The sequence below is a fragment of the Mustela lutreola genome, chromosome 10 (assembly GCF_030435805.1).
Source record: "Mustela lutreola isolate mMusLut2 chromosome 10, mMusLut2.pri, whole genome shotgun sequence".
In the NCBI taxonomy this organism is placed as follows: domain Eukaryota; kingdom Metazoa; phylum Chordata; class Mammalia; order Carnivora; family Mustelidae; genus Mustela; species Mustela lutreola.
Genome location: NC_081299.1, coordinates 12571957 through 12596170, shown reverse-complemented (window position 1 = coordinate 12596170; position 24214 = coordinate 12571957). Strand labels below are relative to the sequence as shown.

The following is a 24214-nucleotide window of genomic DNA, read 5'->3' as shown; positions in this document are numbered from 1 at the left end:
AACTCGGGTGCCTGGAATTTCCAGGACCTGTGGGTCAGTCCTGCAGGTGTGGGTCAGGGCCCAATGAGGAGCATAGTCCAGCATCCGTATCCGTCCTCCACAACCAAGAGAAGCCCAGAGATATTTGTGAAAAGGCTCTGGTTCCCATGTGCCTGGCCTGCTTTGGCCTAATGTGTTTGCCTAAACGCTTATGTCCCTGATAAGAGGCCTGGGAGATGAACAGATAGCGCCTGTGAGTAATTAACCCTCCCCCTGGGAGATGAGTCGGCATCAAGTCCAGACCCACAGAAGAACCAGACCAGAAGCGAGGCGGGAGATGACAGGATTTCTCTCCCGGAAGCTTCTGAGGCCCTGTCTCCAAGGGACCAGAACATCCCTCCCAAGTCCAAGGAGTTTGAGACGACCATCCTACCCTCTAACCTTGCAGGTGGGAAAAGGAGGCTCAGAGAGGGTGAGACACACAGCAGGGCAACACAGCCAGAACGGAATCAGGTCTAAACTGTCAGCACAAAAGGCAACTCCCCAGATAAGGTATAGGGGAAACGCTACGGGTGGGAGTCAGGGGAGCCACGGAAGGAGAGACTTCTCATTCATTTGTTCACTCGTTCACCCACTCCTCCATTCATCATTGAACTAGGAGCAAGTGGTGGGGCGGGGCGCTCTCCAAGGTGCTAGAACACCACATTTTCTCCCACCAGGTTTGAAGGTCCTTTTTTTTTTTTTTTTTTTTTAAATTTATTTATTTGACAGAGAGAGAGATCACAAGTAGGCAGAGAGGTGAAACAGACTCCCTGCTGAGCAGAGAGCCCAATGTGGGGTTTGATCCCAGGACCCCGAGATCATAGCCTGAGCCAAAGGCAGAGGCTTAACCCACTGAGCCACCCAGGCGCCCCAGGTTTGTAGGTCCTTGAAGGGAGGACCACACCCGTCCTGCTGAACTGCTGCCTCCCGGAAGCCCAGAATGTAATAAGAGCTTGATAAAGATCTCCCAGATACAGGATTTATCACACTTAATACTCACTTGCAAAGAATAAGTTTCTTATTCTCATTTTACAGTAAGGAAGTGAAGCCCCAAGAAGTAAAGTGGTGGGTCCATGCAATCCTTATGGATTTCTTAACAAAACAAAACAAAAAAGAGTGGCTGCACACGTATAATGTGCCAGCGATGAACAGGCAGACGAGACCCTCTGGGGGCTTCCAGTCCAGCGAAGGAGTGGGCTGTGGTCAGAGAGCCAGTACGCTGACCGAGTGTGATCACAGAGCCAGGAGGGGGTCATGGGAGGAGAATACTCCGTATTCTGAGCTGTGTGGATCCAAAGTCAGGTGGAAGAGGGGAGGCCTGAAGGTAGCATTTGTCTGACACAGAAACTGGGGGCTCAGAGAGGTGAGGCAACTTGCCAGGGTCACACAGTAGGTGTGCAGTGAAGCCCAGTCACTCTACAACCCCACTCTCTTTCCTCCATACCAGAGGATCAGGAAAGGCCTGAGATAGGGGTTGGAACAGAGAGGGTGTGCTGGTTGGCAGAAGTCAGGTGTGGCTGGACAGCGTGGCTGCCCGAGATCTGGCCAATACAGGGCAGGAGCCTGGCTTCACCCCCCGCCTCAGTGAATGAACGTCTTGAAGCCAAATCCAGCTCTTGCCTCCCCCTCCTTCTCCTCCTTTATGGAGACACTAATTTTAGCCAGCCACAAAGTCGGCCTGAGCTTTTAAAAACGGACTGATTTATGCTTTTCCTTAATTGCTCAAAAAAAAGCGCTTTGCATCTAGTGGGAGAGAGAATGAATATAACTCTATTTAGGTTAAAAATTTAAAGCCAAATTCTCAGTGGCCTGGCAAGAAGAGAGGGAGGCACTTTACCCCATCTCAGTGGACTCCCCACCGCCCTTCCTTGGCCAGTTCAGAGCCTCTCTGTCTGCTTCATAGGCCCAGACTCCTCCAGGGACGAGAATGGAGAGGAGAAGGCCAGGGGTCTCCCTGGTCACTCAGGAGAGGGCAGGACACTTTTTAAAGACGCTCTGGGGAAATCTGCAAAATCTCCTTTCTTGTAGCCCCAAGAGGCAGCCAGGGCCCAGAATCCACGGACAGGGGAAAATTCTGTAGTGATTTCCCAATTTCGGGAGTTAGCATACACCCAGGTCTTCTTGGCCATCCCTCTGCCTGCCCGCTGAGGCTTCCAAGGCTCGGTCTACATTCAAATACTGACCTTTCCAGAGGATTTCTAAAAATTCCATTCAGCTGAAAACCATTTGCCACTTACCATGCTAAGAAATGGGAATATCACCGTGGACAAGGCAGGAATGTCCACAGGACTAACCAAAAACATTTGGGTTCCCTAGTCACAGGTCACACCAATGTGGTTTGGTTCACTAATTATCATTTCATCCATCCGTGTATCCCCCCCCATCCATCCATTCACCCGTCCATCCACCCATCCAACCAACCATCTATCAATCCAAATATTTAATAAAAGCATATTCTGTGCTCACAGAATTCTGAGTTGCAGAAATTAGTAAGGCAAACCAAAACTCCACTCTTACTGACTTCATGGAGTGAGTGAGGCAGATAAATAAATGGGACATTTACTGAGATAGAGACAGCAGCTGGCTACCCCAAATCTGTACACACACACACACACACACACACACACACACACATATGCACACACACACACACACACACATACTCACACTCACTAGCTGGGTAACCCTGGACAAGCAACTAACCCTCTCTGAGTCCCTCTGTTCACATAAATGTAAAATGGGGCTAATAATGCTTGCACCCAGGGATGCTGATTACATCACATAGTAGGCAACTGATCATTTAAGGAGAGAAAAATACAGTCTGAGAATGTTCTAGCTAGCAAGGCCCTCCGAGATCTCACGGAAAAACCGAGACCCAGAGATAGTAATTGTTATCTGCCCTGGGTGGAACAGAAAGGCAGGTGCTAGGAGTTATCCTGATTGCTCTGGGTTTTTTCCCACCTTGTCCTCTGCATCCCAGGCTCCCTCCCACAGGCACTTTCTGTCCCAGTGTGCAGAGAGGAACTGACCCTGGGAGAGGAGGAGAAAGAAACTGTCCCGAATCTAAGCCCCTCATCCCACTTAGAGGCTGGACCTCATGGGCCTTTCGCCCGCTTTTGCTGGGGGTGGTCTGGTGCTCCAGTGGAAAGGACTCAGGCTCTGGCCACCCAGATATGGGGTTAAATCCCAGCCCCGCCATGCTTCAGCAGACGTCTTCGCCTGCACCTGTTTCCCTCGGTGCACAGGGCCAGAGCGCCCACCCTGGTGCCTGTCATCAGGAGGACCAAAGGCCATGCATTCGGTGCCTGCTGTGGGGGCTGCTCCCCAGAGAGCACCCCGATCACCATCCCACCCTGTCCTTCCCCACTCTGGGGGCCTCAGAGCCTTGCCCACTGTGTGGATGTGGCTGGGCCGAGTGCCAGAGTCAGAGTCCCAACCACGCCCAGCAGTTGAACTGATGCCCAACCCGGAGCCCTTCGTTCACAGGGAGGGGTTGTAAGGGTGCAGGGCTGCGGCCAAGACCCTCGGGAAGAAGGCAGGCCGCCCCCTCTGCTGACTCAGTGCTGACTTCCCACCTTCCACGCCCTGACTTTTCCCAACAGGGGTCAGAGTTCTCCATCCTGGTGCTCACCACCCCCCCCACAAGAAGGTCCAAGCCCCCCGTCACTTCACTCCCTACTTCCAATCCAGCCTCACAAGTGAGGAATTCTCCCGCCTTGCTAATAAGATTAAAACATATCTCCCTCTTACAGTATCGATTCATAGCCCTGATTTACTGTTGCTTTTCGGCTGCTACAAAACGGATGCTCGGGCCGCCACCTTAATCTCTATCCATCTCCTCACTGCCAGGGAATAACTGCTAATTAATACTTTTTTGCCTCCTGACACCTGCCAGCTTTGAGAGCCATCAATACTCCAGGCTCCCTGCCCTGCTAGCCCACTCGAGTCCCCTGGCTTGGGCTCCAGCCCCAGCCCAGAGGCACCCAGGGGCCCCAGGGGACTAGGAGGAGGGGAGTAGGCTTCCAACTCGTCAGCATCCACTAGACTCACAGGTGCACACAGCCATTGAGCATAAGAGGAAACTAACTCAGGAGGGACAGACCCAGACAGACCCTCCTCGAACCAGCTGTGAGAGTTTCCTGGGCTCTCAGGCTCCTTACCCGCAAAAGGGAGCAAACCACAGATCCACCTGCTACGTGGGCAAGAGCTCAATGAGAACAGGTCAGGAAGGTGCCTAATGCAGTCCTCTGCCTCCTGGCTCACTGGGCCTCAGCCCCAAGCAGAAGGGGGTGCGGCTGTGGCCCAGCCATCTTTACAGCACTGGCACCCAGGAAGGCAGGTGGCTGACGCCAGGCACCAGGAAGCAAGGCCCAGAGAAGATGCCATCAGGAGGAGTCAAACACATACTTGTAAGAACTGCTTCTCTTCTTCCTTTTCAGCTCCAAAGGCACCTCCTCCAAGAAGCCGTCCTTGACCACCCAGTCTAGAGAAGCCACTCTGCCCCCAAGCCCTGCCCTATCCCACCACCCTGTGGCCTTCTCCTCAGTATGGTGCCGATTTGTCCAGTTAGGGGATTTGACTGTCTGTCCATTTCTGCGTTGCCCACCAGGACGTCAGCCCCATGAGCCCAAGGCTCTGATTGTTTTGCGCTGTACCATGCCCTGAGGTATAGAGTACGCAATCAGTAAGTCCTTAATAAATGAATAACACCTTCTGCACTAGTATTAGCTAATAATAATAAGATGATCACTTCCCACTTTCCTTGAATGAAAAGCTGATTAAATACCTTCTCACCGGTAGTGGGGGAGCCCATTCAAAACCACTGCCGCCGTGTATGAAATGCCTATTAGGTGTCAGATCTCCCCAACAACGTAGGTATCGTCACTCCCACTTTACAGAAGGGAAACAGAGGCTCAGAGCAGTCACATGCCTTGCTCCAGGTGACACATCTAGCGGGGTACTCGGCGGCCATTCCGATCCAGGCGGGCCACGCCTTAACACCCCCTTACCATGCCCCCAATATGGCAGAGTGCCCTGCACCAGGAGGCACACGGGTGCTGCTTCTCTGCCGGAAATACCTGCGCGCAAGGGTTTTCCTGCTGGCACCCAGATCAAAACTGGGAGCCTGCTGAGAGCAAGCCATTTCCAGTGGTCACTGGTGAATAGGACATGACCAGCCTGGGGAGGGATGTCGGCCAGATCTTAGATTCACACAAGGCACAGGGGGAGGGTCAGGAATGCAGGCCCAGGTGCATCAAACGTGCTGTGTGACTTTGGACTTGCCCCTCCCCCTCTCTGCGCCTGTCTCCTCCAGGGGTAGCCGCAGGACCAGATGGGGTTAGGGATGTGTGAACACACAGGATTATGGCTCTAAATCCCCCAATCTGTCCTCACCTGCAGGATTCCCCTTTATCTCCTGGACACCTGACAGCCAGGCTGGGGCCCTGCTCTGTGCGGGAAGGGTTGGGGGATGGGGCAGCAGCTGTCTGCCTCCTCTTGACAGCAAGGGAGGGGGTGGGGAGGGAGAGGAAGCCCCAGGACCGGGCCTGGCAGATGTACCAGCGGAAGCCAGCACGGGCACTTTTAATAAAACATAACGAAGCGTGGGATCATAAAATATTTCATCTCATTCCCGGCCCCCACGAGGGTGGGGCAGACCAGTTGGGCTGACAAAGGAGAACGGTTCATAGGGGTCTATTCGGAGGCTGGGCTGGGGGAGGGGCAGGCACCCGCTGGGGACAGTATCCCCAGGCCTCCTGTCCAGGGTAGAGTGGACTTGCCCCAGGCTTCCTTTCCAAGCTTGGACAGGCACGAGTCATGAGGCTTTTCTCCCAGGGACGGCCTCCTCCTGCTGGTGACCTGGGGTCAGTCACTTGCACATCTGGCCTCAGTTTCACCACATATAGAGTGAAAGGAGGGCTGCACCTAGAAAGGAAAGCTCCAGAACCTCCTCCAGCCCTGATGGTCCCCTCCATCATCCAAAAACACTCATTTTCACATTCCTCCATTCAAAGGAAGGCATGAGCGGGAAGAGAACCCAGTCTGTAAAACTGGCAAAGCAGGGTTCACTGGCTTGATCTGGGGACAAGGGCCCCTTTGACTCTCACATGGACCCACATTCTGGCCCCCCAAAGTGGTGCTGGGGGTTCCTTGGTGGGATGCTGGGGTTCCAAGGAACCCAGTTTGAAAACCACAACTCTGCCCACTCCCACCTAACACCCCCGCCCCCACCAAGGCCCAGCTTCTCTCCCAGAACCCGAGTGTGGGTCCCTGCAGATCGTGGGCCTCCCCTAGTCACTGCCACACATCCACTCGCACTCCATGCCCGCATTTCCCACAGTCTGTGATTACGGCCCTTGAGTGTTTGCAGCCCCTAGGTATCTGGTCACTGGGCTCGGCCTGACCCCCATGCACCTCTGGACATGGTCATCACCGCGTCCAGGCCTCGCCCTTCCACACTGTGGTTATCACTCCCCCCGCCTGCCCGTGAAAACTCCTACTCATGCATGTGTGAATCGTGCACTGTGGAAGCGAAGTGCCAGGAGGGCGGGGTTGGGCTCTGCCTTTCTCTAGCCTCCCCTCCACCCCCAGTGCCTCACACCTTGCCCAGAACAGGGTAAGGACCCAAGCTATGAGACGGAGAAGAAGGCAGGAAGGAGTTCTTCCCTGCTGTACCGAACCAGTACAGCCCTGCCAGGCCTAACAGGTTCTCTCCCATTTCACGGTGTCACTGGTATGAATTCCAACAAGGCTGTCAGCTCCTGGAGGGCAACCGTATCCTCTCTCCAGATCCCACAGCATCTGTTTGGGCTTTCATCAGCTCCAGAAACACGTGCTAAAGCCTGCTCAGCCCCGAGACCCGTGCCGGGTGCAGGGGGCATGAACACAAGTCACAAAGGGCACCCGTGCCCCCTGAGTGCTGAGCACATAGCAGGTGCCCAGAAAGTATTTGTGAAATGAATGGATCAAGTGATGTCCAAGGTGAGATCTGAATAATGAACGGGCCTCAGTCCAAAGGAGGTGGATTTCAGCAGAGGGGGTGGGGAAAGCATGTGCAAAGGCCCCAGGGCAGCTAGGACCACCGTGCTTCCAGGGCTGAGGAGGATGGCCGGAGGATGGAGCTCTCTGTCCAGCTTTATGCCTCCCCAGCGGCTCCCTGCAGGTGGCATCCATCCTCCTGTTCTCTGAACACCGCGCAATAGGCTCTCTGTGAGGCTATGCTTTCTGGGAGAGAGGAGAGGGGGAGGCCAGCTGCAGGCCCTCCCACTGCCACACACACACACACACCCCTCCCTAGTCACCTCCAGGCCCACCAAACACTCGTGTGCTCAGACCCACACACTGCACTAAATATAACCACCACATATGCCTCTTCTACCTCCTTTCCGAGGGAAATAACATTGTTTAAGTAAAGCCCTTAAAATTTTAAAGAGCTGGGATGCATGCTCACTGCGGGAAGCTTTTAGCAGCATGCTGGAAAGAAATAATAATAATAACAAGGCCAGAAACAACAGAGCAGAGCTGGACCGCCACCCCATGACTGCTGACACTGGGAGGGGCTGGGCCTGTGGCGTTCCACTGCGGTGCAGCCGTGGAGCCCAGGCCCAGCTCCGGCTGCGGCTAGAGTCCCTAAGCCCCTGAGAGCTATGTAGGATCATGATGGGAAGTCTGGAGAGTCCTGGGATCACAAAAGAAAGGGATCTCTGCCAGAGAGCATAGAAAGCAGTTAAAATGTGAGACATTCTGGATTCAAAACAGCACAGCCACTTCATAACTGTGCGACCCTGAGCGAGTGGCTTAACCTCTCTGTGTTTTGGTTTCTTCTACGGTAAAATGGGGATCCCAGTAGCACACGCCTCCCAGGGGGCTATTTGGAAGCTGGTGCAAGGAGTAGTTAACACGAACAGGAGCTCCCACAGCGCCTGCGCACACAGAGCCAGTGTTCATCACGTGGTTCCTGCTCTCACCCCTTTGCAGGAGACATCCAGAAGGCCCAGGTAGAGAGCCTGGACCTATATCTCTGTCGATTTCCAGCCCAGGAGTCTTTTCCTACAACCATATAGCTGAGAGAGGCCGCTTTGTAACCAGGTGCTGTCCCAGGGGGCTGAGCCCAGGTTCACAGCAGGGGGTATCTTTTGAAGAGACCAACCTGGAGGAAAATGTCTCCCTGCTTGCACAGCCTGCCTGCACAGCCTTTTCCCCCATCTCTATGCGGCAAACGGCCCTGAGACGTCTCTTCAGTGGGAAAAGAGGAATCTTCCTTCCCAGGGTGGAGCCAGCAGATTCCCCGGGGCCTCTGTGAGTGCCAGCCGGTCTGTGGATCCAGACCTGGAAAACCTACCCAGGGGCAAGACCAACCCACCTCCAGCAAATGCACTTGATTTGTCTGTCCCCTATGTCACCTCCAGCCTCGCTTCTTTCCTGCAACACGTACCCTCCAACACTGTCAACCCAGATACTCCCAGGTAATCCAAGCCCTTTCCAGCCTATGAGTCTTTGTCTCTACTGTTACATCCTCCTAAAAATCTCTCCACCTCCTCCTTAGCCTGGCCAACTCCTAGGCATCCTTCAAGACCCAGTCATGTGTCACCCCTTCGAGTGATACGCAACTTTCCCCCAAACCTCAGGCAGATTCATTATTTCCCGATCTGCATTCCTCCAAGGATTCGGCAGCTATTTAAATTTTAGAATTTCCAATATCATACCCCAGTTTACCTGCCTGCCTGCCTAGCTGCCCCGGGAGACTGCGAGCTCCTTGAAGGCAGGCCCTGGGTCTTATTTATCCCTGCTGTGTCAGTCTTAGCGCAGGGCCCCACCCAGAGCAATGACGGTGGGATGGATCGGAGCTGAGGCCATAGGTGTGCGCAGGAAATGAGTGCAGGAAAGAAGGGATCCATGGGAGGGAATTTCTAAAGGTGGAAATCCCAGGGTAATTTAAACATGTCTTAAAGGAGACATTGTGGACGTAGATGAGATTCCCCTTTCCAACCCTATTGCCCATCATAGAATCTTAGAACTGGAATCGTCCAGACTGACTCCTTTGTATTAGGGACCTACGACTCAGAGGAGGGGTGGCAGTAAGCCAGCAAGTTAACGGAGGAGTTGAAATCGGGACCTGGGGCTGGTAAGTGTGAGGCTGGTGCCCTTTCTACCACACTGGTGTTTTCCATTGTGGCTCTTGGGGTAGGAGGAAGCTTTTTTAAAAACTCAAATAGTTACATGTTATCTTACTACGAATTAAGCAAAAAATATACTCAGTATAACACACCTATACATGATGTCTTTACGCAAGACAAGTCAACAAAGAGGAAATTAATTTAGCTTTGATTTTAAGAAAATGATGATGTGAATAATAGTAGAGATGGGACACAGCTACGTAGGACAAATGCCATGAAGCTCCACAGGGAGCGGCTCAGAACGGGCCGACCAGAAGGCACCAGCACCCAGGGAGATAAGACTCATGGGTGACAAAAGCTACCTTGGAGACCCCGGATCCTACCCCAAGAAGCCAGAAGTCGCACCTTGGGGCTAAGCTGGAGACCCCACAGCCAGCATGGAGAGAAACCCAGTCTGCAGGACCCAGCCCTTAGTTAGCTGGGCAACAAATCCTCATCAAAGCCCATCAGGACAGTCAGGTAGATGGGAAGGGGACAGAACAAAAGAATGTGGTTTCAGCCAGCTTGGGAACTGAGACCTGATGGGGCCGTTGGTGAAGTTCTTCCCGACGGATGTTCATCCCTGGGGAGCCACCGGTCCCCCTTGGGAGGGTGGCGTTGCCACTGAGCCAGCAGGCGGGGCTGAGACCCACCTGCGCCGGGGCAGGGCAGGTCACAGGGCTGGCGGAGGATGGCGGTGTCGCCAGATGGCAGGTTGGCGAGGGGCAGGGCACCCTGTCTTGCCCGGAGCACATGAGAGAATGAGCCAGGGAAGAAATTGCCACTGGTATTTGTCACAGCAATTTCAGCAAAGCACCGAATGTGTAAAGCGTCTCATGAATTTCAACCGGCAGAATTAGCGCCCATCAAAGTCATTTTGAACAGTCAAGGTAGATGGGAAAAAGGCCAGACAAAGGAAAATCGAGGGGCCTAAGAAAAGTCACCTCTGTCAACGGAGGAACTGTGAGCAGAGGGGACTGTTGGGGGAAGTTTCCCCAAGAAAGTTATCATCTTGGAAGGCGGCTACTCCTTGACCTCCAGCGAACTGCCCCCCTCCTCCAATCCGTCTCCCTCCCCCGCGCCAAGAAGATGCCACTAAAACTGGCTGTGGCATCCTCAGCTTTCGGGTGAAGGATAAAGAGCTGGCGGTCCAAAGGGGAACTGACTCGCCTCCCCCTCCTCCCCTACCTGTGAGGGTGGAAGCAGCCTCCAGAGAGAGAGGCTAGCAGTGGGAGAGCACCTGCCTTTCCATTTGGAAGGAGGCTAGCTTGCAGCCCGTTCATGACAGATGTGGACCAGCCGGCACGTGGTGGGAGCCAGTGGGCATGGCAGGAAAGATGACCTAAATGGATCTAAGGAGAAAGAAACTCTCCGTGGGAAATCGGGTGGAAAATAGACTGGAGGATGACGAATCCGTGTGCCCTGGGGTGGGGTAATCAATCAGCGAGATGCACCAGGGGACACGGAGGTGGAGGGACCACCAAGCAGTCTAGAGCGCAGATGACACATTGCAAAGGTCAACACGAGCAGGGAGCGGGGAGTGCAGGCGGGTCCTTTCTGCAAACTGCCACATGAACCCAAAGTTACCTGCTGCTTCAAGTTCATGTGCCCCTGAAAAGCCAGTTCCACCTTTCCAAGGACCCATGCTCATAGGCTACTTTTCAGTTCAGAAAAATCTAGCATCAGCTGAGGACCAGGCACAAGGGTAGGCATTGTATTACTGCTGTTGCCGTGCATATAAATAGCAACCCACATGGTCCCTTCCCTCCTCACAGCAACTCTGCTGGGCAGGTAGCACCATCCCCATTTTATAGATGGGGAAACTGAGGCTTAGTGAGATGGTGCTAGATCGCTGCTGTTTGCACTCCGCTTCACTCTCCTCGCCCTCTGTACCTGGGAGACCCCCCTCTATGGGCTTCCCCCTGGGTTTGGTCAATGGTCAGCACCAGCAAAACGTTCAAAGACAAGAGGGTAATGTTGGGTTTTTCTCCCTCCCACTCCCCGTCAGGTGCCCGAGGCTCTCTCTGCATGACCCTCTCTGGTCTATGGGTGGGAGCAGGGGCGCACACTGCTCGGAGCCCAGGGTGACGCCATCTGCTGCTGCCCCCCCAAGCCCCTTGCAAACTGACCCCTTAAGAAGCCCCCCCTCCCAGACTCCCCAGTTGAGCTTGGTGGCTCCTGCTGGCCCCTGAACACTACAGAGGCAGAGCCATCAAGCTCACACACAGGGGCGCTGAAACTTGAACCCTACTCTGCCTCCAAAGCCTGCGTCGCTCCATCTGAACTTGGGTTTCTCCGCGGCAGGCACTCACACCCGCCACCTTCCCAGATTGGCCATATCCCTGTGCCACCTGCTCTGCGGCGTACTTAACATTTTTCTTTAACTCGGCTCATTTTTTACTTAAGTAAGCCATTTTAAAAAGAGAGAGAGAATTTAAATCACTGCCCCAAATGGCAAACCAGCCTCCCTTGCCTTAAACAGAGGGTAACTACAAGAATTACAATGAAAACAAAACACAGTTTACTACAGCTCTCACTCCCTTGGGCTCACTGGTTGCCCCACACCCGTTTTTGTTGGAAACGCAGATCAGCACGTGACAGAGGGCATTAAAGACATGATATCAGCAGCCTGAGGCTTTCTCTTTGGCACCAGTGGAAGGACAGGGTGAGGAAGAAACACAGAAGGACCCTCCCTCCCTGATTCCTTGTCACCTATGACCAGTCCTTGGTCCCGCCCAAAGAGGAACATTGCCCACCCTGGAGCCGCCCTGTCCAGAACTTTCTATAACGATGCAAACGTCCTGTTTACATCTGTGCTGTCCGAAAAGGGAGGTTTGTGTGGCTCTTGAGCACTTGGCATGTGATGGGGGGACCGCAGGAACTGAATTTTGGTCAATACTGTTAAATAAAAGCTGAGACACTTGGTGTAGTTGTGTCTACACCAAGGCCTATGGCCACACGAACTGTAAGCCCCAGGAGGGCAAGGACTGGCCTGTTCATTCTGTTCTAAACTTCTAGAACAGCCCAGTGCATCACCCCCAGGAAGCATTTAATTCACACCAGCTGCTCCAGCGAGGGGGTCAAAGAATGACTGAATGAAGGAATGAATGAACCAACAGACGAACTCCACGGCTTCCTGCAACAAGAACCTGCTCTCTCTGCAACTCAGACTGTCCGGGGAACCGAGAACTCTTCCCCATTGGGCAACTGGGCTTCAGGAATCCGCCTTCCCCAGCCTCCCCTTCTCCGAGCTGGGCCCCAGCCCACTCCTCTGCTGCCCCAGTGAACAAAGAATGCTTTGTGATGTGGTGGCTTTGGGGGCTCCCTGCCTCCCACCTCCCTCCTGCTGCCCCTGCCTGTGATGTCAGGGGCTGAGTGACTATGCACCGCTTAAAATTCTGGGAGTTTGCAGAGCCAGGTGCCTGGCCTGAGGCTATCCGTACAGGTCCCACCACACTCCTGACAACAACCCGTGCACCAGGACAGCAAGCTCCAGCTCTTGATAAGGATGCCGTCCACCCTTGGGTCCCGCTGGTCAGTCTTCACCCTGCCAGTGTCCCCGAGCCCCCGCGCAGCCCCTCCCCACCAGCCCAGCACGATGCCAGGGCAGCCCGTGATGGACGCCTTCCTCTGGGGGCAGCATGAGGGAGAGGGGAGGAAGAGACGGCGCTGGGGACATAATGGAGGCGCCAACGACTGGTGACAAACAACCCCCATCGGAGGGGCAGGAGTGCCTCTGCAGAAAGAGAAACAAAAGGGCAAAGTGGACAGCTTGGCAAAGGAACAAAAAAACCCAAAGCCTCAGCTGCTTCTCTCCCTGGCGACTCCCAAGCTGCTCCCGTGATTTATGAGGCTTGGGGGTTGCTCCCTCCGGAGGGCCGCCAAGATCTCCACCCAAGGCTGGGGGACCCCTGAGGCCTCCCCCACGGAAGACTCTGAGGGTGGTGGGGCCACCTGATCGAGCCCTGGGGTGGCCCGCAGGACGCGGACCGTCCCCATATCACACACAGTGTGCACAATGACAGAGAGGCATTTCTCCCTGGCCTCAGTTTTCCCAACTTAAAATCGGAGGAAGGCGATGATGTCAGGGGCTCCCTTTTTGCTCTGTAATTCCAACCCTGTATAATTCCAATGAGGATTCACTGAGGGCTCCAAGCAGGGACACCTACAATGTACGCCCTTGGCCGGGCCCCGAGGCTCACCAACACTTCCTCACCTTCGCACTTGGTGACATGGCGCGGAGGCAGACATCACCCTAAGAGCAGCAGCCATTTCTCACACGCCTCCTGTGTGCTGGGCACCGAGCTTGTGGTCTCCTCATGGTAAGTCACTTACCACGCCCAGCTGTCCCCACCCCACCAGGCCACCATGGCGAGCTGGGTTCAGTGGGAGAATTCGAGGCTGAGATTAGTGAAGGGTTTGCTGAGTTCATGTGCTGGGTGAATGGTGGAAAGAGGGTCTGAGCCTAGGTCAGACGCCGGCGCCCATGCTCCCTGGAGAGCTAGAAGCTTCTCCCCGGGAAAAGCTATTCCCATGACTCTCGGGTCAAGCCCAAGGTATATGCTCCGGCTGCAGCAGCCGCATGCCGGGCCGTGTGATCTTGGCGGGGCCCGGTTTTCCTCCCTGCCAGGTCTGGACACGCCGGGTAAGATGAACGGTCCCCACTGACAGCACTTCTTCCTTCAGGCCATTGTCTCTTTGGGCACTCCAGAGCAACCATTTATAACCCAACGGAGGTTCCAAACAGTTTCCAGCTTCAGGTGGCCCAGAAAAACCAATTCATCTTCCTAGAACGCTGCTCTGGGAATGTCACTCTTCTCTCTTCAACTGCTCCCTGCAGTCCCCAGGCTTGAATCCAGACCCCCGGCCCCCGGCACACGGACCACCACCAACAATGCCAGCTTCATCTCCAGCCTCTCAACAGGCACCCAATGCTCAAGTGAGGTCAGCCGGCTCACTGCCTCTCAACCCATTAAGCACCTAGACAGCCCTCTGACTCCTTCCTTCGGGCCTTTGTGCAAACTGTCCCCTTGCCCGGGACACCCCCCTTAGCCATCAGGGTGCTCTCAATCCCTCAGAACCTTGCTGGGTCACTCCTTTAGCCCCCGAAAAATCACCCATGCTCTCCCTGTATTGGCTATTTATTATACACGATCATTTCTTGTTCTCAAATGAGTCCGGGCTGTGTGGGGTTGCCAATAACCTGAAAGTCCTTGAGGGAGGTCTCTGCCAGCCCAGCAGGAGGCTAGGGCAGCTGCTCCATTCATGGAAGTGACTGGAATCCCTGACTTGGTTCCTGAGTCCACCTCCAGGGCTGGGGTGGGGGGAGAAGAAAGTGTGAGTCCACCTGGCCTATGAGACAGGTGGAAGGGTCAGAAGGGTCAGGAGGAAGGGAGGGGCCAGGGCTCGAGGGCAGGTTACCTGCCAAGGGCTCTCAGGTAGAATCTCATGTGTCTCACGACACCCTCCACTTTCAAAAGATGAGGAAACTGTGACTCCGAAAGGGAGTGACTGGCTCCAGTATGTTCTGCTAAGAAGTGGCCATGTTGGGACTTGAACCCGGTTCAGATGGAAACCCGAGTCCATTAACTCCAGCTGGCTGCCCAGAGAGACAGCGATTGAGGAAGGACGAGCCTGCCCAGAGCTGTGCCACCAAAGGCTAACAGCCAGCTGCAGATTAAGGGGAGTTCTGCTCTGGAGTGCCTGCCGATTTCCATGGTGTAAATACTCCCGCTATGGTCGATTTCAGGCCACCAATGGGATCCATTCAGAGTCTGGAAAGCAGGCCAAGATTGTGCCAGTCAATGCCTAGGTGTGAGTCCAGGCCCCACCCCCACACCCCACAACAAGTGGTGGGACCTTGGGCAAATCACAGTCTCTCCAAGCCTTGTTCCTCATCTGTCAGATGGGAAGCATAGGACCTCCCAAAGTTTCTGGGATGATTTAATAGGACAGCACTCGTGAACAAGGTTGGCACAGGGCTGGATACACAGAAGCTGCTCCAAGCAAGTTTCCTTCCTTCCTTCCTTCCTTGGTTCCTTCCATGCTTTCTTCCCCAAACCCCCACTCTTCCCAGGCAAGAACAGCCCCCCTCCACAAGGAGAAGCCAGAGGGAACAGGAAGCCCTTTGGACTTCCTACCATATTCCCCTGCTGACTCATCCCCCAGATGCCAGCCCTGACGCCAGCGTGAGTGATGGTGAACTGTCACAATGGGCACATTCTCACACCAGAAAGTGCTTTCCAGAGGTGACTGGTCAGGGTTGGGAAACAGGCCCAGGTCTGGTGTGTAAAACTCAGGCTCTGTGGGGGAGGGGGCGATCATCCACTCATTCATCAAACATATCCTAAGGATCCGCCCAGAGCCAGGCCTCGTGCCAAGGCTGGGGTGCAGGGAGAGCTCCAGCCAAGGCTGGGGTGCCCTCGAGAGCTCTCAGTTCAGCAGGGACACCGGCCCTAAGGCATCCCCAGCCCCAGAGGAGGGTTCTTCTAACACAGTATCGCCCAAAGTGCTGCTGTCAACACTTTTAGGGGACACCTGAGTCAGTGGGGGGAAGGGGAGGAGTTATGGAGGGCGGGGAAGTAGGGGACAGAAACTAGAAGGAGGTTTATGTGGTCAGGGGCTGTGCTGGCTAAGGGCAGAGGTCTCCTCTCTGAGCCAAGATATGGTGAAAACTGGGGCACGGCCAGACAGGGTGAAGTTTAAGGCCAGAAACCTCTGAGCAGGCCAAGATTGTGGAACAGAGAGACGGTGGACTCTGGTCTCCCCACTGTGTGGCCCGGACACACCAGGCTCCTCGTTGATGGACTGGGGATGTGATACTCTTCTGGACAGCAGTGGAGGAGAGAACCTCACGTCAGCAAAGTGCCTACACATCCAGCCCATAGAGCATACTTTCTGGTCAGTTTACTGGCCTGAAAGCTCCTGGGAGCTGGCCTGTCCCATTCCAGACCTCGGTGGGCTCCGTGATGCAGCACAGTTGGTGGCGGAGGGAAGGAAGGCTGGGCACACAGCCACCAAACCCAGATCCAACTCAAGCCACTTCCCACCCCCGTCTCTTCACCTCCCCGTGCCTCAGTTTCCCTGCTCAATGGGCAGGAGAGTGGCTGCCTCCATGTGTTCTGGGAGGGCTCGGTGACTTGCCAGGAATGGAAGCATCTGGTCAGCTCTCAGGACTACCAGCAGATAGACACAATGTCTGGAACCAGCGTCTCCACCCTTTGGGATGATCTGAGAGAACAGGCCTGTAGTTCCAGGAGGAGAACCTTGCCAAAGGGAAGTTCACCTGTGAATCCAGCCCAAATTTCACGTGCTGTTAATCTTTCCATGCCTGTTTCTGTAGGAAGTCTCTTCTAAACCAGGACACCCATGTCTGAAGGCCAAAGATGGTTTATGCACCCAAACAAACAAGCTTCATTGAGAACCCACTATGCTTTTTATGGGGAAGACTCACTAGCGCGGAGACTGGCCAGGGCCCCCTGCCTTCATGGGGCATCCCAGGGCAGGGGACAGGAGGTTCACGGCAAGACTGACTCCATCTCCGCATCCCACTGAGAGAAACAACTTGCATCTCTACTCGGTTGTTGGCGAGGGGCAGTGCCAATGCCGTGGACCCCCCAGGGAAGTCAGGGGGCTGGTGGGGGAATCAATCACCCCCCAGCTAGTAGACCAGGAGCCATCCCAGGCTCTGAGGCTCATGATGCCTTGGGAAAGGATCAATGGGGTCCTTGTTTTGCAAGCAGCAGAAACCAACTCTGGACAGCTCAAGGCCCTCAAAAGTAACAGGTGGAACATGGAAGTTTCTGGAACACGAGGATAAGTGGAAGCCCCAGGCACTGGAAAGACCCATGCAGTTTGGGGCACAGCAACTCTGGCACAACCACGGTTAAAACTGCCATCGGCACAGCTCGCAGGACTGAGCCAAGCGCTTTGCATGTAAGGACTCTTTCCATCCTGTGAACACCCTGGAGGGTAGGTCCCATCATTATTAGCCTCAGGGCACCAGAGAAGTACAGTTCCTTGGGGACTCCTCACTGGCAAGGGGTCCTTTACGGGGATTCTCAGTCTTCCTCTGCTCTGGGTCCATATCCCAGGGCGAGTGCCTGATGGGTTCCTCTTGGGGTGGCTTACCAAGACAGCAGGCAGTAAGGAGGCATGTGTGTGCATGATTTCCAGCGCAAATCTAGTATGTGACCGGTGGATGCAGGAATGGCTGGTCGATCAGATTCCTTGCCTGGGGACTGCAGTGTCCTTTCCCGCCCCTTGGGGCTGCTGCTCTGTGTACCTCCAACTCCAGCCACATTGGATTTATTTGCTCCATCCACAAAATCCTGACCAGGAGGTCTTGGTGATCATGGACGCCCCCTCTACTATTGGACCCCACTGAGAGCATAAAGGTGGGTTCCGGGACCTCATTCCCCTGCTCCTTCCCGGGACCTTCATCCTGAAGGCAGACAGCTCTTAGGAAGTGATGCTGTGTGTTTCTCCACCGCTGACATTTGTCTTTTTAAAACAGAAGGCTTCGCATCCTCTAGCAAGTGGAGAGAGACTGTTGTATTCCTCCTTCCAGTGATGAAAAACTAGTTTCTCCTCTCCTCTGGGAGCAGCAGTGTCTCTGAATCGCTTCAGACCTGGGTTTGAAACTCCCATCTGTTGCACTTAAAAAGAGATCCCGAGCCTCATTCATTATTTAAGGAAGACAAGAAAAGAAGCCAAAGAGAGAGAGAGGGAGGGAGAAAGAGAAAGATCCCGGGCCTCTCGTCTTCATCTGCAAAAATGGCTAATGGCACTGCCTCACATATTACCGAGAGCTTTTAATGCATAAAGAACATTTGATAGGTGTGCAACAAATGGTAGCTATCCATACTATGATTCTTGCTTCTCCCAGTTCTCAACCAGACTCTGGGGAGGCCAGTCTTGAGTTGCACTGGTCCCACCACGCACAACCCCACCCTCCAGCTCTTGGCTCATGCCTTACCCTGAGCTTTTTCATGTCCTCTCTTTACTTCAAGGTCTAGCTCAAGTCGTCCCTCCCCCGTGAAGCATCCCCTGGATCCCTCAAGGAATCACTCTTCCCCAGGAACTTCCTGCAGGGGATGTCAATCATTTAGCATCTCGCAAGTGTCCACACATTTCCCCCTAGACTGCCATTCATCTTCTCGGGAACATGCCCAACCTCTCTCACTGCTGGGAGGAAGATCGAAGTCTCTTTCTTTTCTGATGTGCCCCGCCCACAAGGGATGCCCATTCATTGTCTTGACAACGAGGAAGGCTTAACAGAGACAACACTTTCTCCCATCTGCGCAGAAGCACGCACAGGATAATTCTATCTTCGTGAGGGTTTGTAAGGAGTAAAACGCCAGACAGGGAACTACACACTAAACGGTCCACGCGGTCAGAGCCGAGGAAGTGCCTGAGCATCTTCATCCCTGGGAGACACCAGGGCACAGAGGGCGAGACTCAGCCCTGAGTCCGCTTCTCTGCTCACTACTTACTGACTGAGTGGCCTTGGACAAGTCACTTGACCTCTGCAAAACTCAGTTCCCTCATCAGCAAAACAGGGCTAGTTTTACCTTTCTGTGTGGTTGTTAGGATTAAACGAGACAAGAATGACGAAGCAGTGAGAGTTCAATAAGGGTCGGAGATGCAGCCCCTTCCTCCGGCTCAGTGAAGAATCCATTTTCCACTAAATGGTAAACACCATAAAGGCAGGGACACCCCCACCGTGCTCAAGGTCATGTTCCCAGTGCTTAGCACTGTGTTTGGTCTGGAGGTGTTGCAGAGGTGGGTAGGGTAGTAAGCCAGGTTAGACACCCACATGGAGCCCAGGAAATCCAGTGAACAGAACTAACCAGTCTCTTCTTTGTTTGGCTCTTTATTCGGCTTCTGCCTTCCAATTTGGGACCGCTATAATCCAGAAACCTGAGGAAGCCACTTCCACAGCCCCAATTGTGTGTGAGACAGATGTTATGGAGGGCTGAGGGTAGCCAGGCCAATCTAAGGCATCACTGGTAGCCTGCCTGCCCCTGCCCAAGGGATTCTCCAAGCTGGGGTTTAGGGACAGAACCCTGGAAGGAAAGAAAACGCTTGGGGCTGGGCCAGGCAGGGAGCTGGAAGGAGTCACTACTTCTGCCATTAACTAGTCGTGAAACTCTGAGCCTCAGTTGCCTAGTCTGCGAAAAAAGGAGCTTAAGCCCATCTTGCAGCTGCCTGAGGCCTGGGAAGCGGCCAGCACGTGCATGGCACACTGCCCCTGAGCCACACAATTGGGGCTATTGAAACACCAGACTCCCTGCCAGATACTAGGAAAGAAGCAACCTCAGACTGTTTCAGGAGACTTGCGCGTAAGGATCGCTCCCAGCGGAGTCTCATCACCCGCAGGAACCCAGGCAGCTCTCCTTTTGTGCCTGCCATCTTGCCCAAGGCATTAGGATTTGGGGGGAGGGGGCGGTGATCATCAGTTCCTAAAAAATAGGAGTTTTCGGACCCCTTGAATAAGTGATCGCGGAGGTCGCTTCCAGCTTGAACATTCTCTGCACTTCAAAAGCGAAAACTAGTTCAACCTCTCAGGAAAAACTTGAGTTTGCGGCTGGGGTGGGAAAGGGGCGGGATTTATGGATGGGGGTGTGGCCAGGCGGGGGGGCGGGGCGGCTGGGGGAGCAGGGGCGGAGCAGTCGGCTCTGGGCCCCGGCCCAGCGAAGCGCGGCGCGGCGCTGGGAGGCGGGGGCTGACAAGGAACCCAGAGGAGTCCGAGCCCCCGCCCCGCGCCCTGGGCGTGGGGTGGGTGTGGGGAGGAAGGATAAATAACTTAAAAGTCGGCACCGCAGCTCGGGCGGGCACAGGCCCCGCAGTCTCAGTGCTGCGGCAGCCTCGGCCAGCACCGACACCCACCCACCTGCTGACACGCGGCTGCGGAGACAGAACTGGCAGGGCCACTGGCTGGGGACCTTGGGTCGCCCCAACCGAGCTTGCCCACCCACTACTCTTCGCCGAGAATTTCCGGGGGCCCAAGGAAGCAGAGCCAAAAATCACTCTCTTCCCTACCTCCCCCCCCCCCCCCCCCCCGCCACTGCCCTCTCTTCCGGGCCACTGCACAGGCTCAACTGCCGGATTTCCTTCCCGGAAGTGCCCAGGCAGGGGAATCTGGGGCCCGAAGATTTGAAAACGCCTCGGGGGCTCCCGGGTGATCTGGGAGAAGAGAGAAATTGGGGTTTCTGTACTGCAGAGTCAGATATTGGGGAGGGTGAGTTAGGGGCAGAAATTATGGCCCAGCCAATCCTGTGCGCGCCGGAGTCCTTTTCCCCAATGCACAGACCCACCTCTCCAAAGTTGAGCCCCTTTGTCTGCGACCCTTAGGGGCACAACAGGCGAGGGCACGCGAGCCATGCCCCTACTCAGTAGTGACCCCCGCCGACCCGCACCCCCCCCCCCCCCCCCCGCCAAATGGAAGGCAGGTTTCGGAATGCCGGCCCTGGATTCTACCCTCTCCTCCCCGCCAGGCAGCCCCCCTGGCAGGTGGCCCGGCTAAGCCAACGGCCAGGTGCACAGTTCTTGGTCATATCCTGGAAGGGCGCCCTCCTCTGGCAAGCCGGCCTCTTGCATCTCCTGCTGACCCTTCCGCCCCATCGTGCGCAGACTTGGAAGCCGGGGAAGGAGGGACCCCACCCTCAAGGACTCTCTCTTCCTTTGCGTAGAAGAGGGCCCCCCGGTGGCGCAGAACCCCTGCCTGCGCCCCAGTCTCGGAAAGTTTCCCCTCCGTGATCCGGGTCGGCGCTTTTTCTTCACCCTGAGACTAGGAGCTCGAAGCTACGCCGGCTCCCCCTGCCCCAAAACTCCCAACATCCGCGCCGGAGCCCCTGCCCCCCACCCCCGCAGCCTGCAGGGGCGGGCAAAGGGGGTGGAGGCGCTGGGACGCCGGGTCAGCTCTCCGCAGCCCTGCAGCCCAAAGAACGCCGCTTGAGGGTTCTGGGTAGAGCGCTCAGGGTGGGGTCCTGACCGAACCCGTTTCCCAACGTAGCTTTAACCATCAGTCGCCACCCCCTGTGGCGTCTGTTCTATACATTCTGGGAAAGAAAGGGTGCTCCCCTCCAGCCCCCAAACCCTAATCCTTTCTCCCTGCAATGTCCAGGTGAGGGCTCCTGTGCCTTTCAACAAACCCCGTGGCCGGCGCTGGAACCGGGACCCCCTCTCCCATATAACCTTTCCCTCTAGAGGCATCTGACGGAGGGAGCCCTCACCCCAAAGTTGGGGGGAGATTCTGATCCACTTTGGGAAGTCTCTTGCTCCAAGGGTAGGGGAACAAAGTACCGGCCTGACATTTCTTCTGGGTTATACAACCCCTCCCCCGCCCTCTGCCAGCGAGACCACCGTTTAGACTCGGATTCTGCAGCTTCTCCCATATGCAGACCCAGCACTCTCCAAGGACCTGGGGGCTGAGTTATTTTAGGGGGACACCCCTTCGTGCCAGGCACTCTCAGAGCCTGGTGAGGCACCTCCAGAGAGGGCAAGGCAAAGACCAGGACAGAGTTGACCCCCTGCCTTCATCACTCATTTGGGCTAGGGGCTGAGATCCTCCTGGCCACAGTGGCTACTTTTTGGCACCCCGCACCGCCATCACCATGGAGCCAGGTTGTGACTCCAGAGGGGCCGATTCTAGGCACCCAGGTTTGGCACTAGGCTCAGTGGGGAACTCGAGACCAGGACCCTCTGGTCTCCACGCCCTCGACTCTTTGCTGGTCCCGCCTCCCTCCTGCTGGGCTGCTAGCCCAGGTGTTGGTTCACTGCCTGAAAGGTGCCTGGGTCGCCAGGATAAGCTCCAGCACCATTTAAGACCCACCAGACGGCGGCGCCCGGCACGAGGCACCGAGGCAGCCGCGAGCCCTGGACCCCGGAGCTGTGGAGCCACCGATCGCTTGCTCTGGGGACCGCGCTCTGCTTCCACCTCCTCCCAGCTGGTTCAGTCTACCTGAGACCAAGTCCATGCGGGACACACACACGGCTGCTCACACATTCTCTGCCCCCAGACCCATCCATACTTCCCTCTACACTAAAACCACACGCTCCATCGCCGGCACACACACTCCCGGCCCACGAAGCAACACAACCCCCACGCGCCCGCACCTCCACACACCCCAGATCCACGCACACTCCTGCCCAAGTGTCACATCCCCCATTCTATGCACGCACAATCGCCCCCCCACAAAGCAGTAGTCATCCTCTGCCACACACCCCTAAAGAGACCCGCACACTTGGGACCCGCGAGAAACGCCACACCTCGCATACTCACCACCCTTCAACACGTTCACACATACAATGACACAAGCTCTCACACTTCACACCTCCCCTGGAAGCTGGCACCGCTCACACCCCCAAACACTCTGGCTCACTCTTTCTCACACGCACACCTTCTCCGTGGAACTGACACAGACACTCAAACACCCCATCCGCACACTCACATCTCTAAATGCACTCCCGCACACAGCTCCTTCCCGGACACCCTCACCCATAGACGCAACAAAGGCACACGCTCGTACACACACACACACACACACACACACACGCACACCCTGGCACAGACCCACGAGCGCTCTCGCCGGAGGAGATCTCCTCCCTCTGTCGCCGAGCCGAACCACTGCGCGGACCCCCACGCCAGGACCAGTGCTCGCACCCCGAGCCTCTCCGGGACGCCCGGGGCCCGCGCCCTTCCCCGGCGGCCCGCCCCCGCGCGCGTCCCCCACCGGGGCTCCCGCCGGGCGCCCGCGCACTCACCGCGCGCCAGGTCCAGGATCGCGGCGAGCAGCAGGCAGGCGCAGCCGCGGAGGCTCGGGGCGGCTCGCATGGTGCCCGGGAGCTGGCGGCGGTGGCGGGGCGGAGGCGGTGGCGGAGGCGGAAGATCCCCTCGCCATGGGCTCAGGCGCGCTCCTGCCTCCGGCCGCCGGCCGAGACGATGGCGGGCAGCGCCGGGCGCCGCGGGGGCGCCCCCATGCCGCCGCGGCGGGGCCGCCGGGGCGCCGGGCTCGACTCGGCTCGGGCTCCGCGGGGCGCCACGACCCTGCGCTCCGGCCGTGGTCCGGGCGCGCAGCGGCTCCCGGCTCCCCGGCTTCGCGCGGCGCCCACCGCGGCCCGGAGTCGGCTCGGCTGCGGCGCGGGAATTTGGAGCCGAACCGCGCTCTCTGCGCCTTGCGCTCGCCTCTCCCGGCGGCGCGAGCGCCCCCCTCCCCGTGCCCTCCCTCCGCCCCTCCCCCTCTCCCCGCCCCCCGCCCTCCCGCCTTTCCCTCGCCGCGCTCTCCGCTGTATTATACAGACTTTTCTTTAATCCTTTCTGGGCTGTTCGGCTCTCGTCCGCTAAGCCGATTTATTGCAGGGAGAAGGAGAGCTCCCCCCTCCCGCCCCCTCTCCCTCCTCCCTGTCGCCCACCCCCTCTCCTTCCCCCGGGTTCCCCTCCTCGCAACTCTCCCAGTCCTTAGCTCTGCCACCCAGCCCCAGCTGGCCAAGCACCCCTGGCCCCCAGAAGCCAACTGCGTCTGATGCCCCTCCACCTAATCCCTTCCCTGGGGTCATACCCCCCCACCCCCCTGCCTGTTGGAGGGAGGCAGCCTCCCTTGAGAGCAAGCTGTGCCTTCCACGGAGCGGAGCAGGCAGGGTGTGGCCCCCCATGACTGGCCCTGCACTTCTTAATGCTCTTAGTGGGCAGGATTAGGGGCATCAGTCTTCTGAAACTTCCCAAATTATGGATGGCTTCCCCCAGGTACCAACAAAATTGTTACATTGTGTCCTTTCTTCCAAGAATAGCCACATTCTTGAATCCAGCCAAGAATGGTTAAGGAACTGGTTGTTTCCTCCTGGCAGAGACCACATTTTCACCTTTTTGGCAGGCCTGACACTTTTTCCCCAGGCCTAAGGAGTGAGAGAGGTTTGGGACTTGGATCTCATTACACACACACACACACACACACACCACTGAGCCTCAGGTCTGGCTGTGAGCCTTGACTTGAGGTCCCCTGGGAGGGGAGTGGTACTCCAGCCCTGGAGGTGGGCTG

At 56.2% G+C, this 24214-nt stretch overlaps 1 protein-coding gene across 1 annotated transcript in view; it reads right to left on the bottom strand.

Annotated features, from left to right (window-relative positions):
• Positions 1 to 23193, bottom strand: part of IGSF21 (immunoglobin superfamily member 21) — a 234704-nt gene extending 211511 nt beyond the window's left edge. Inside the window, exon 1 of the mRNA XM_059137465.1 lies at positions 22944 to 23193. Coding sequence (XP_058993448.1) covers positions 22944 to 23013 — 70 coding nt within the window. The 5' untranslated portion in view covers positions 23014 to 23193. The remainder of the gene's footprint in view (positions 1 to 22943) is intronic.
• Between the last annotated feature and the right edge of the window lie 1021 nt (positions 23194 to 24214).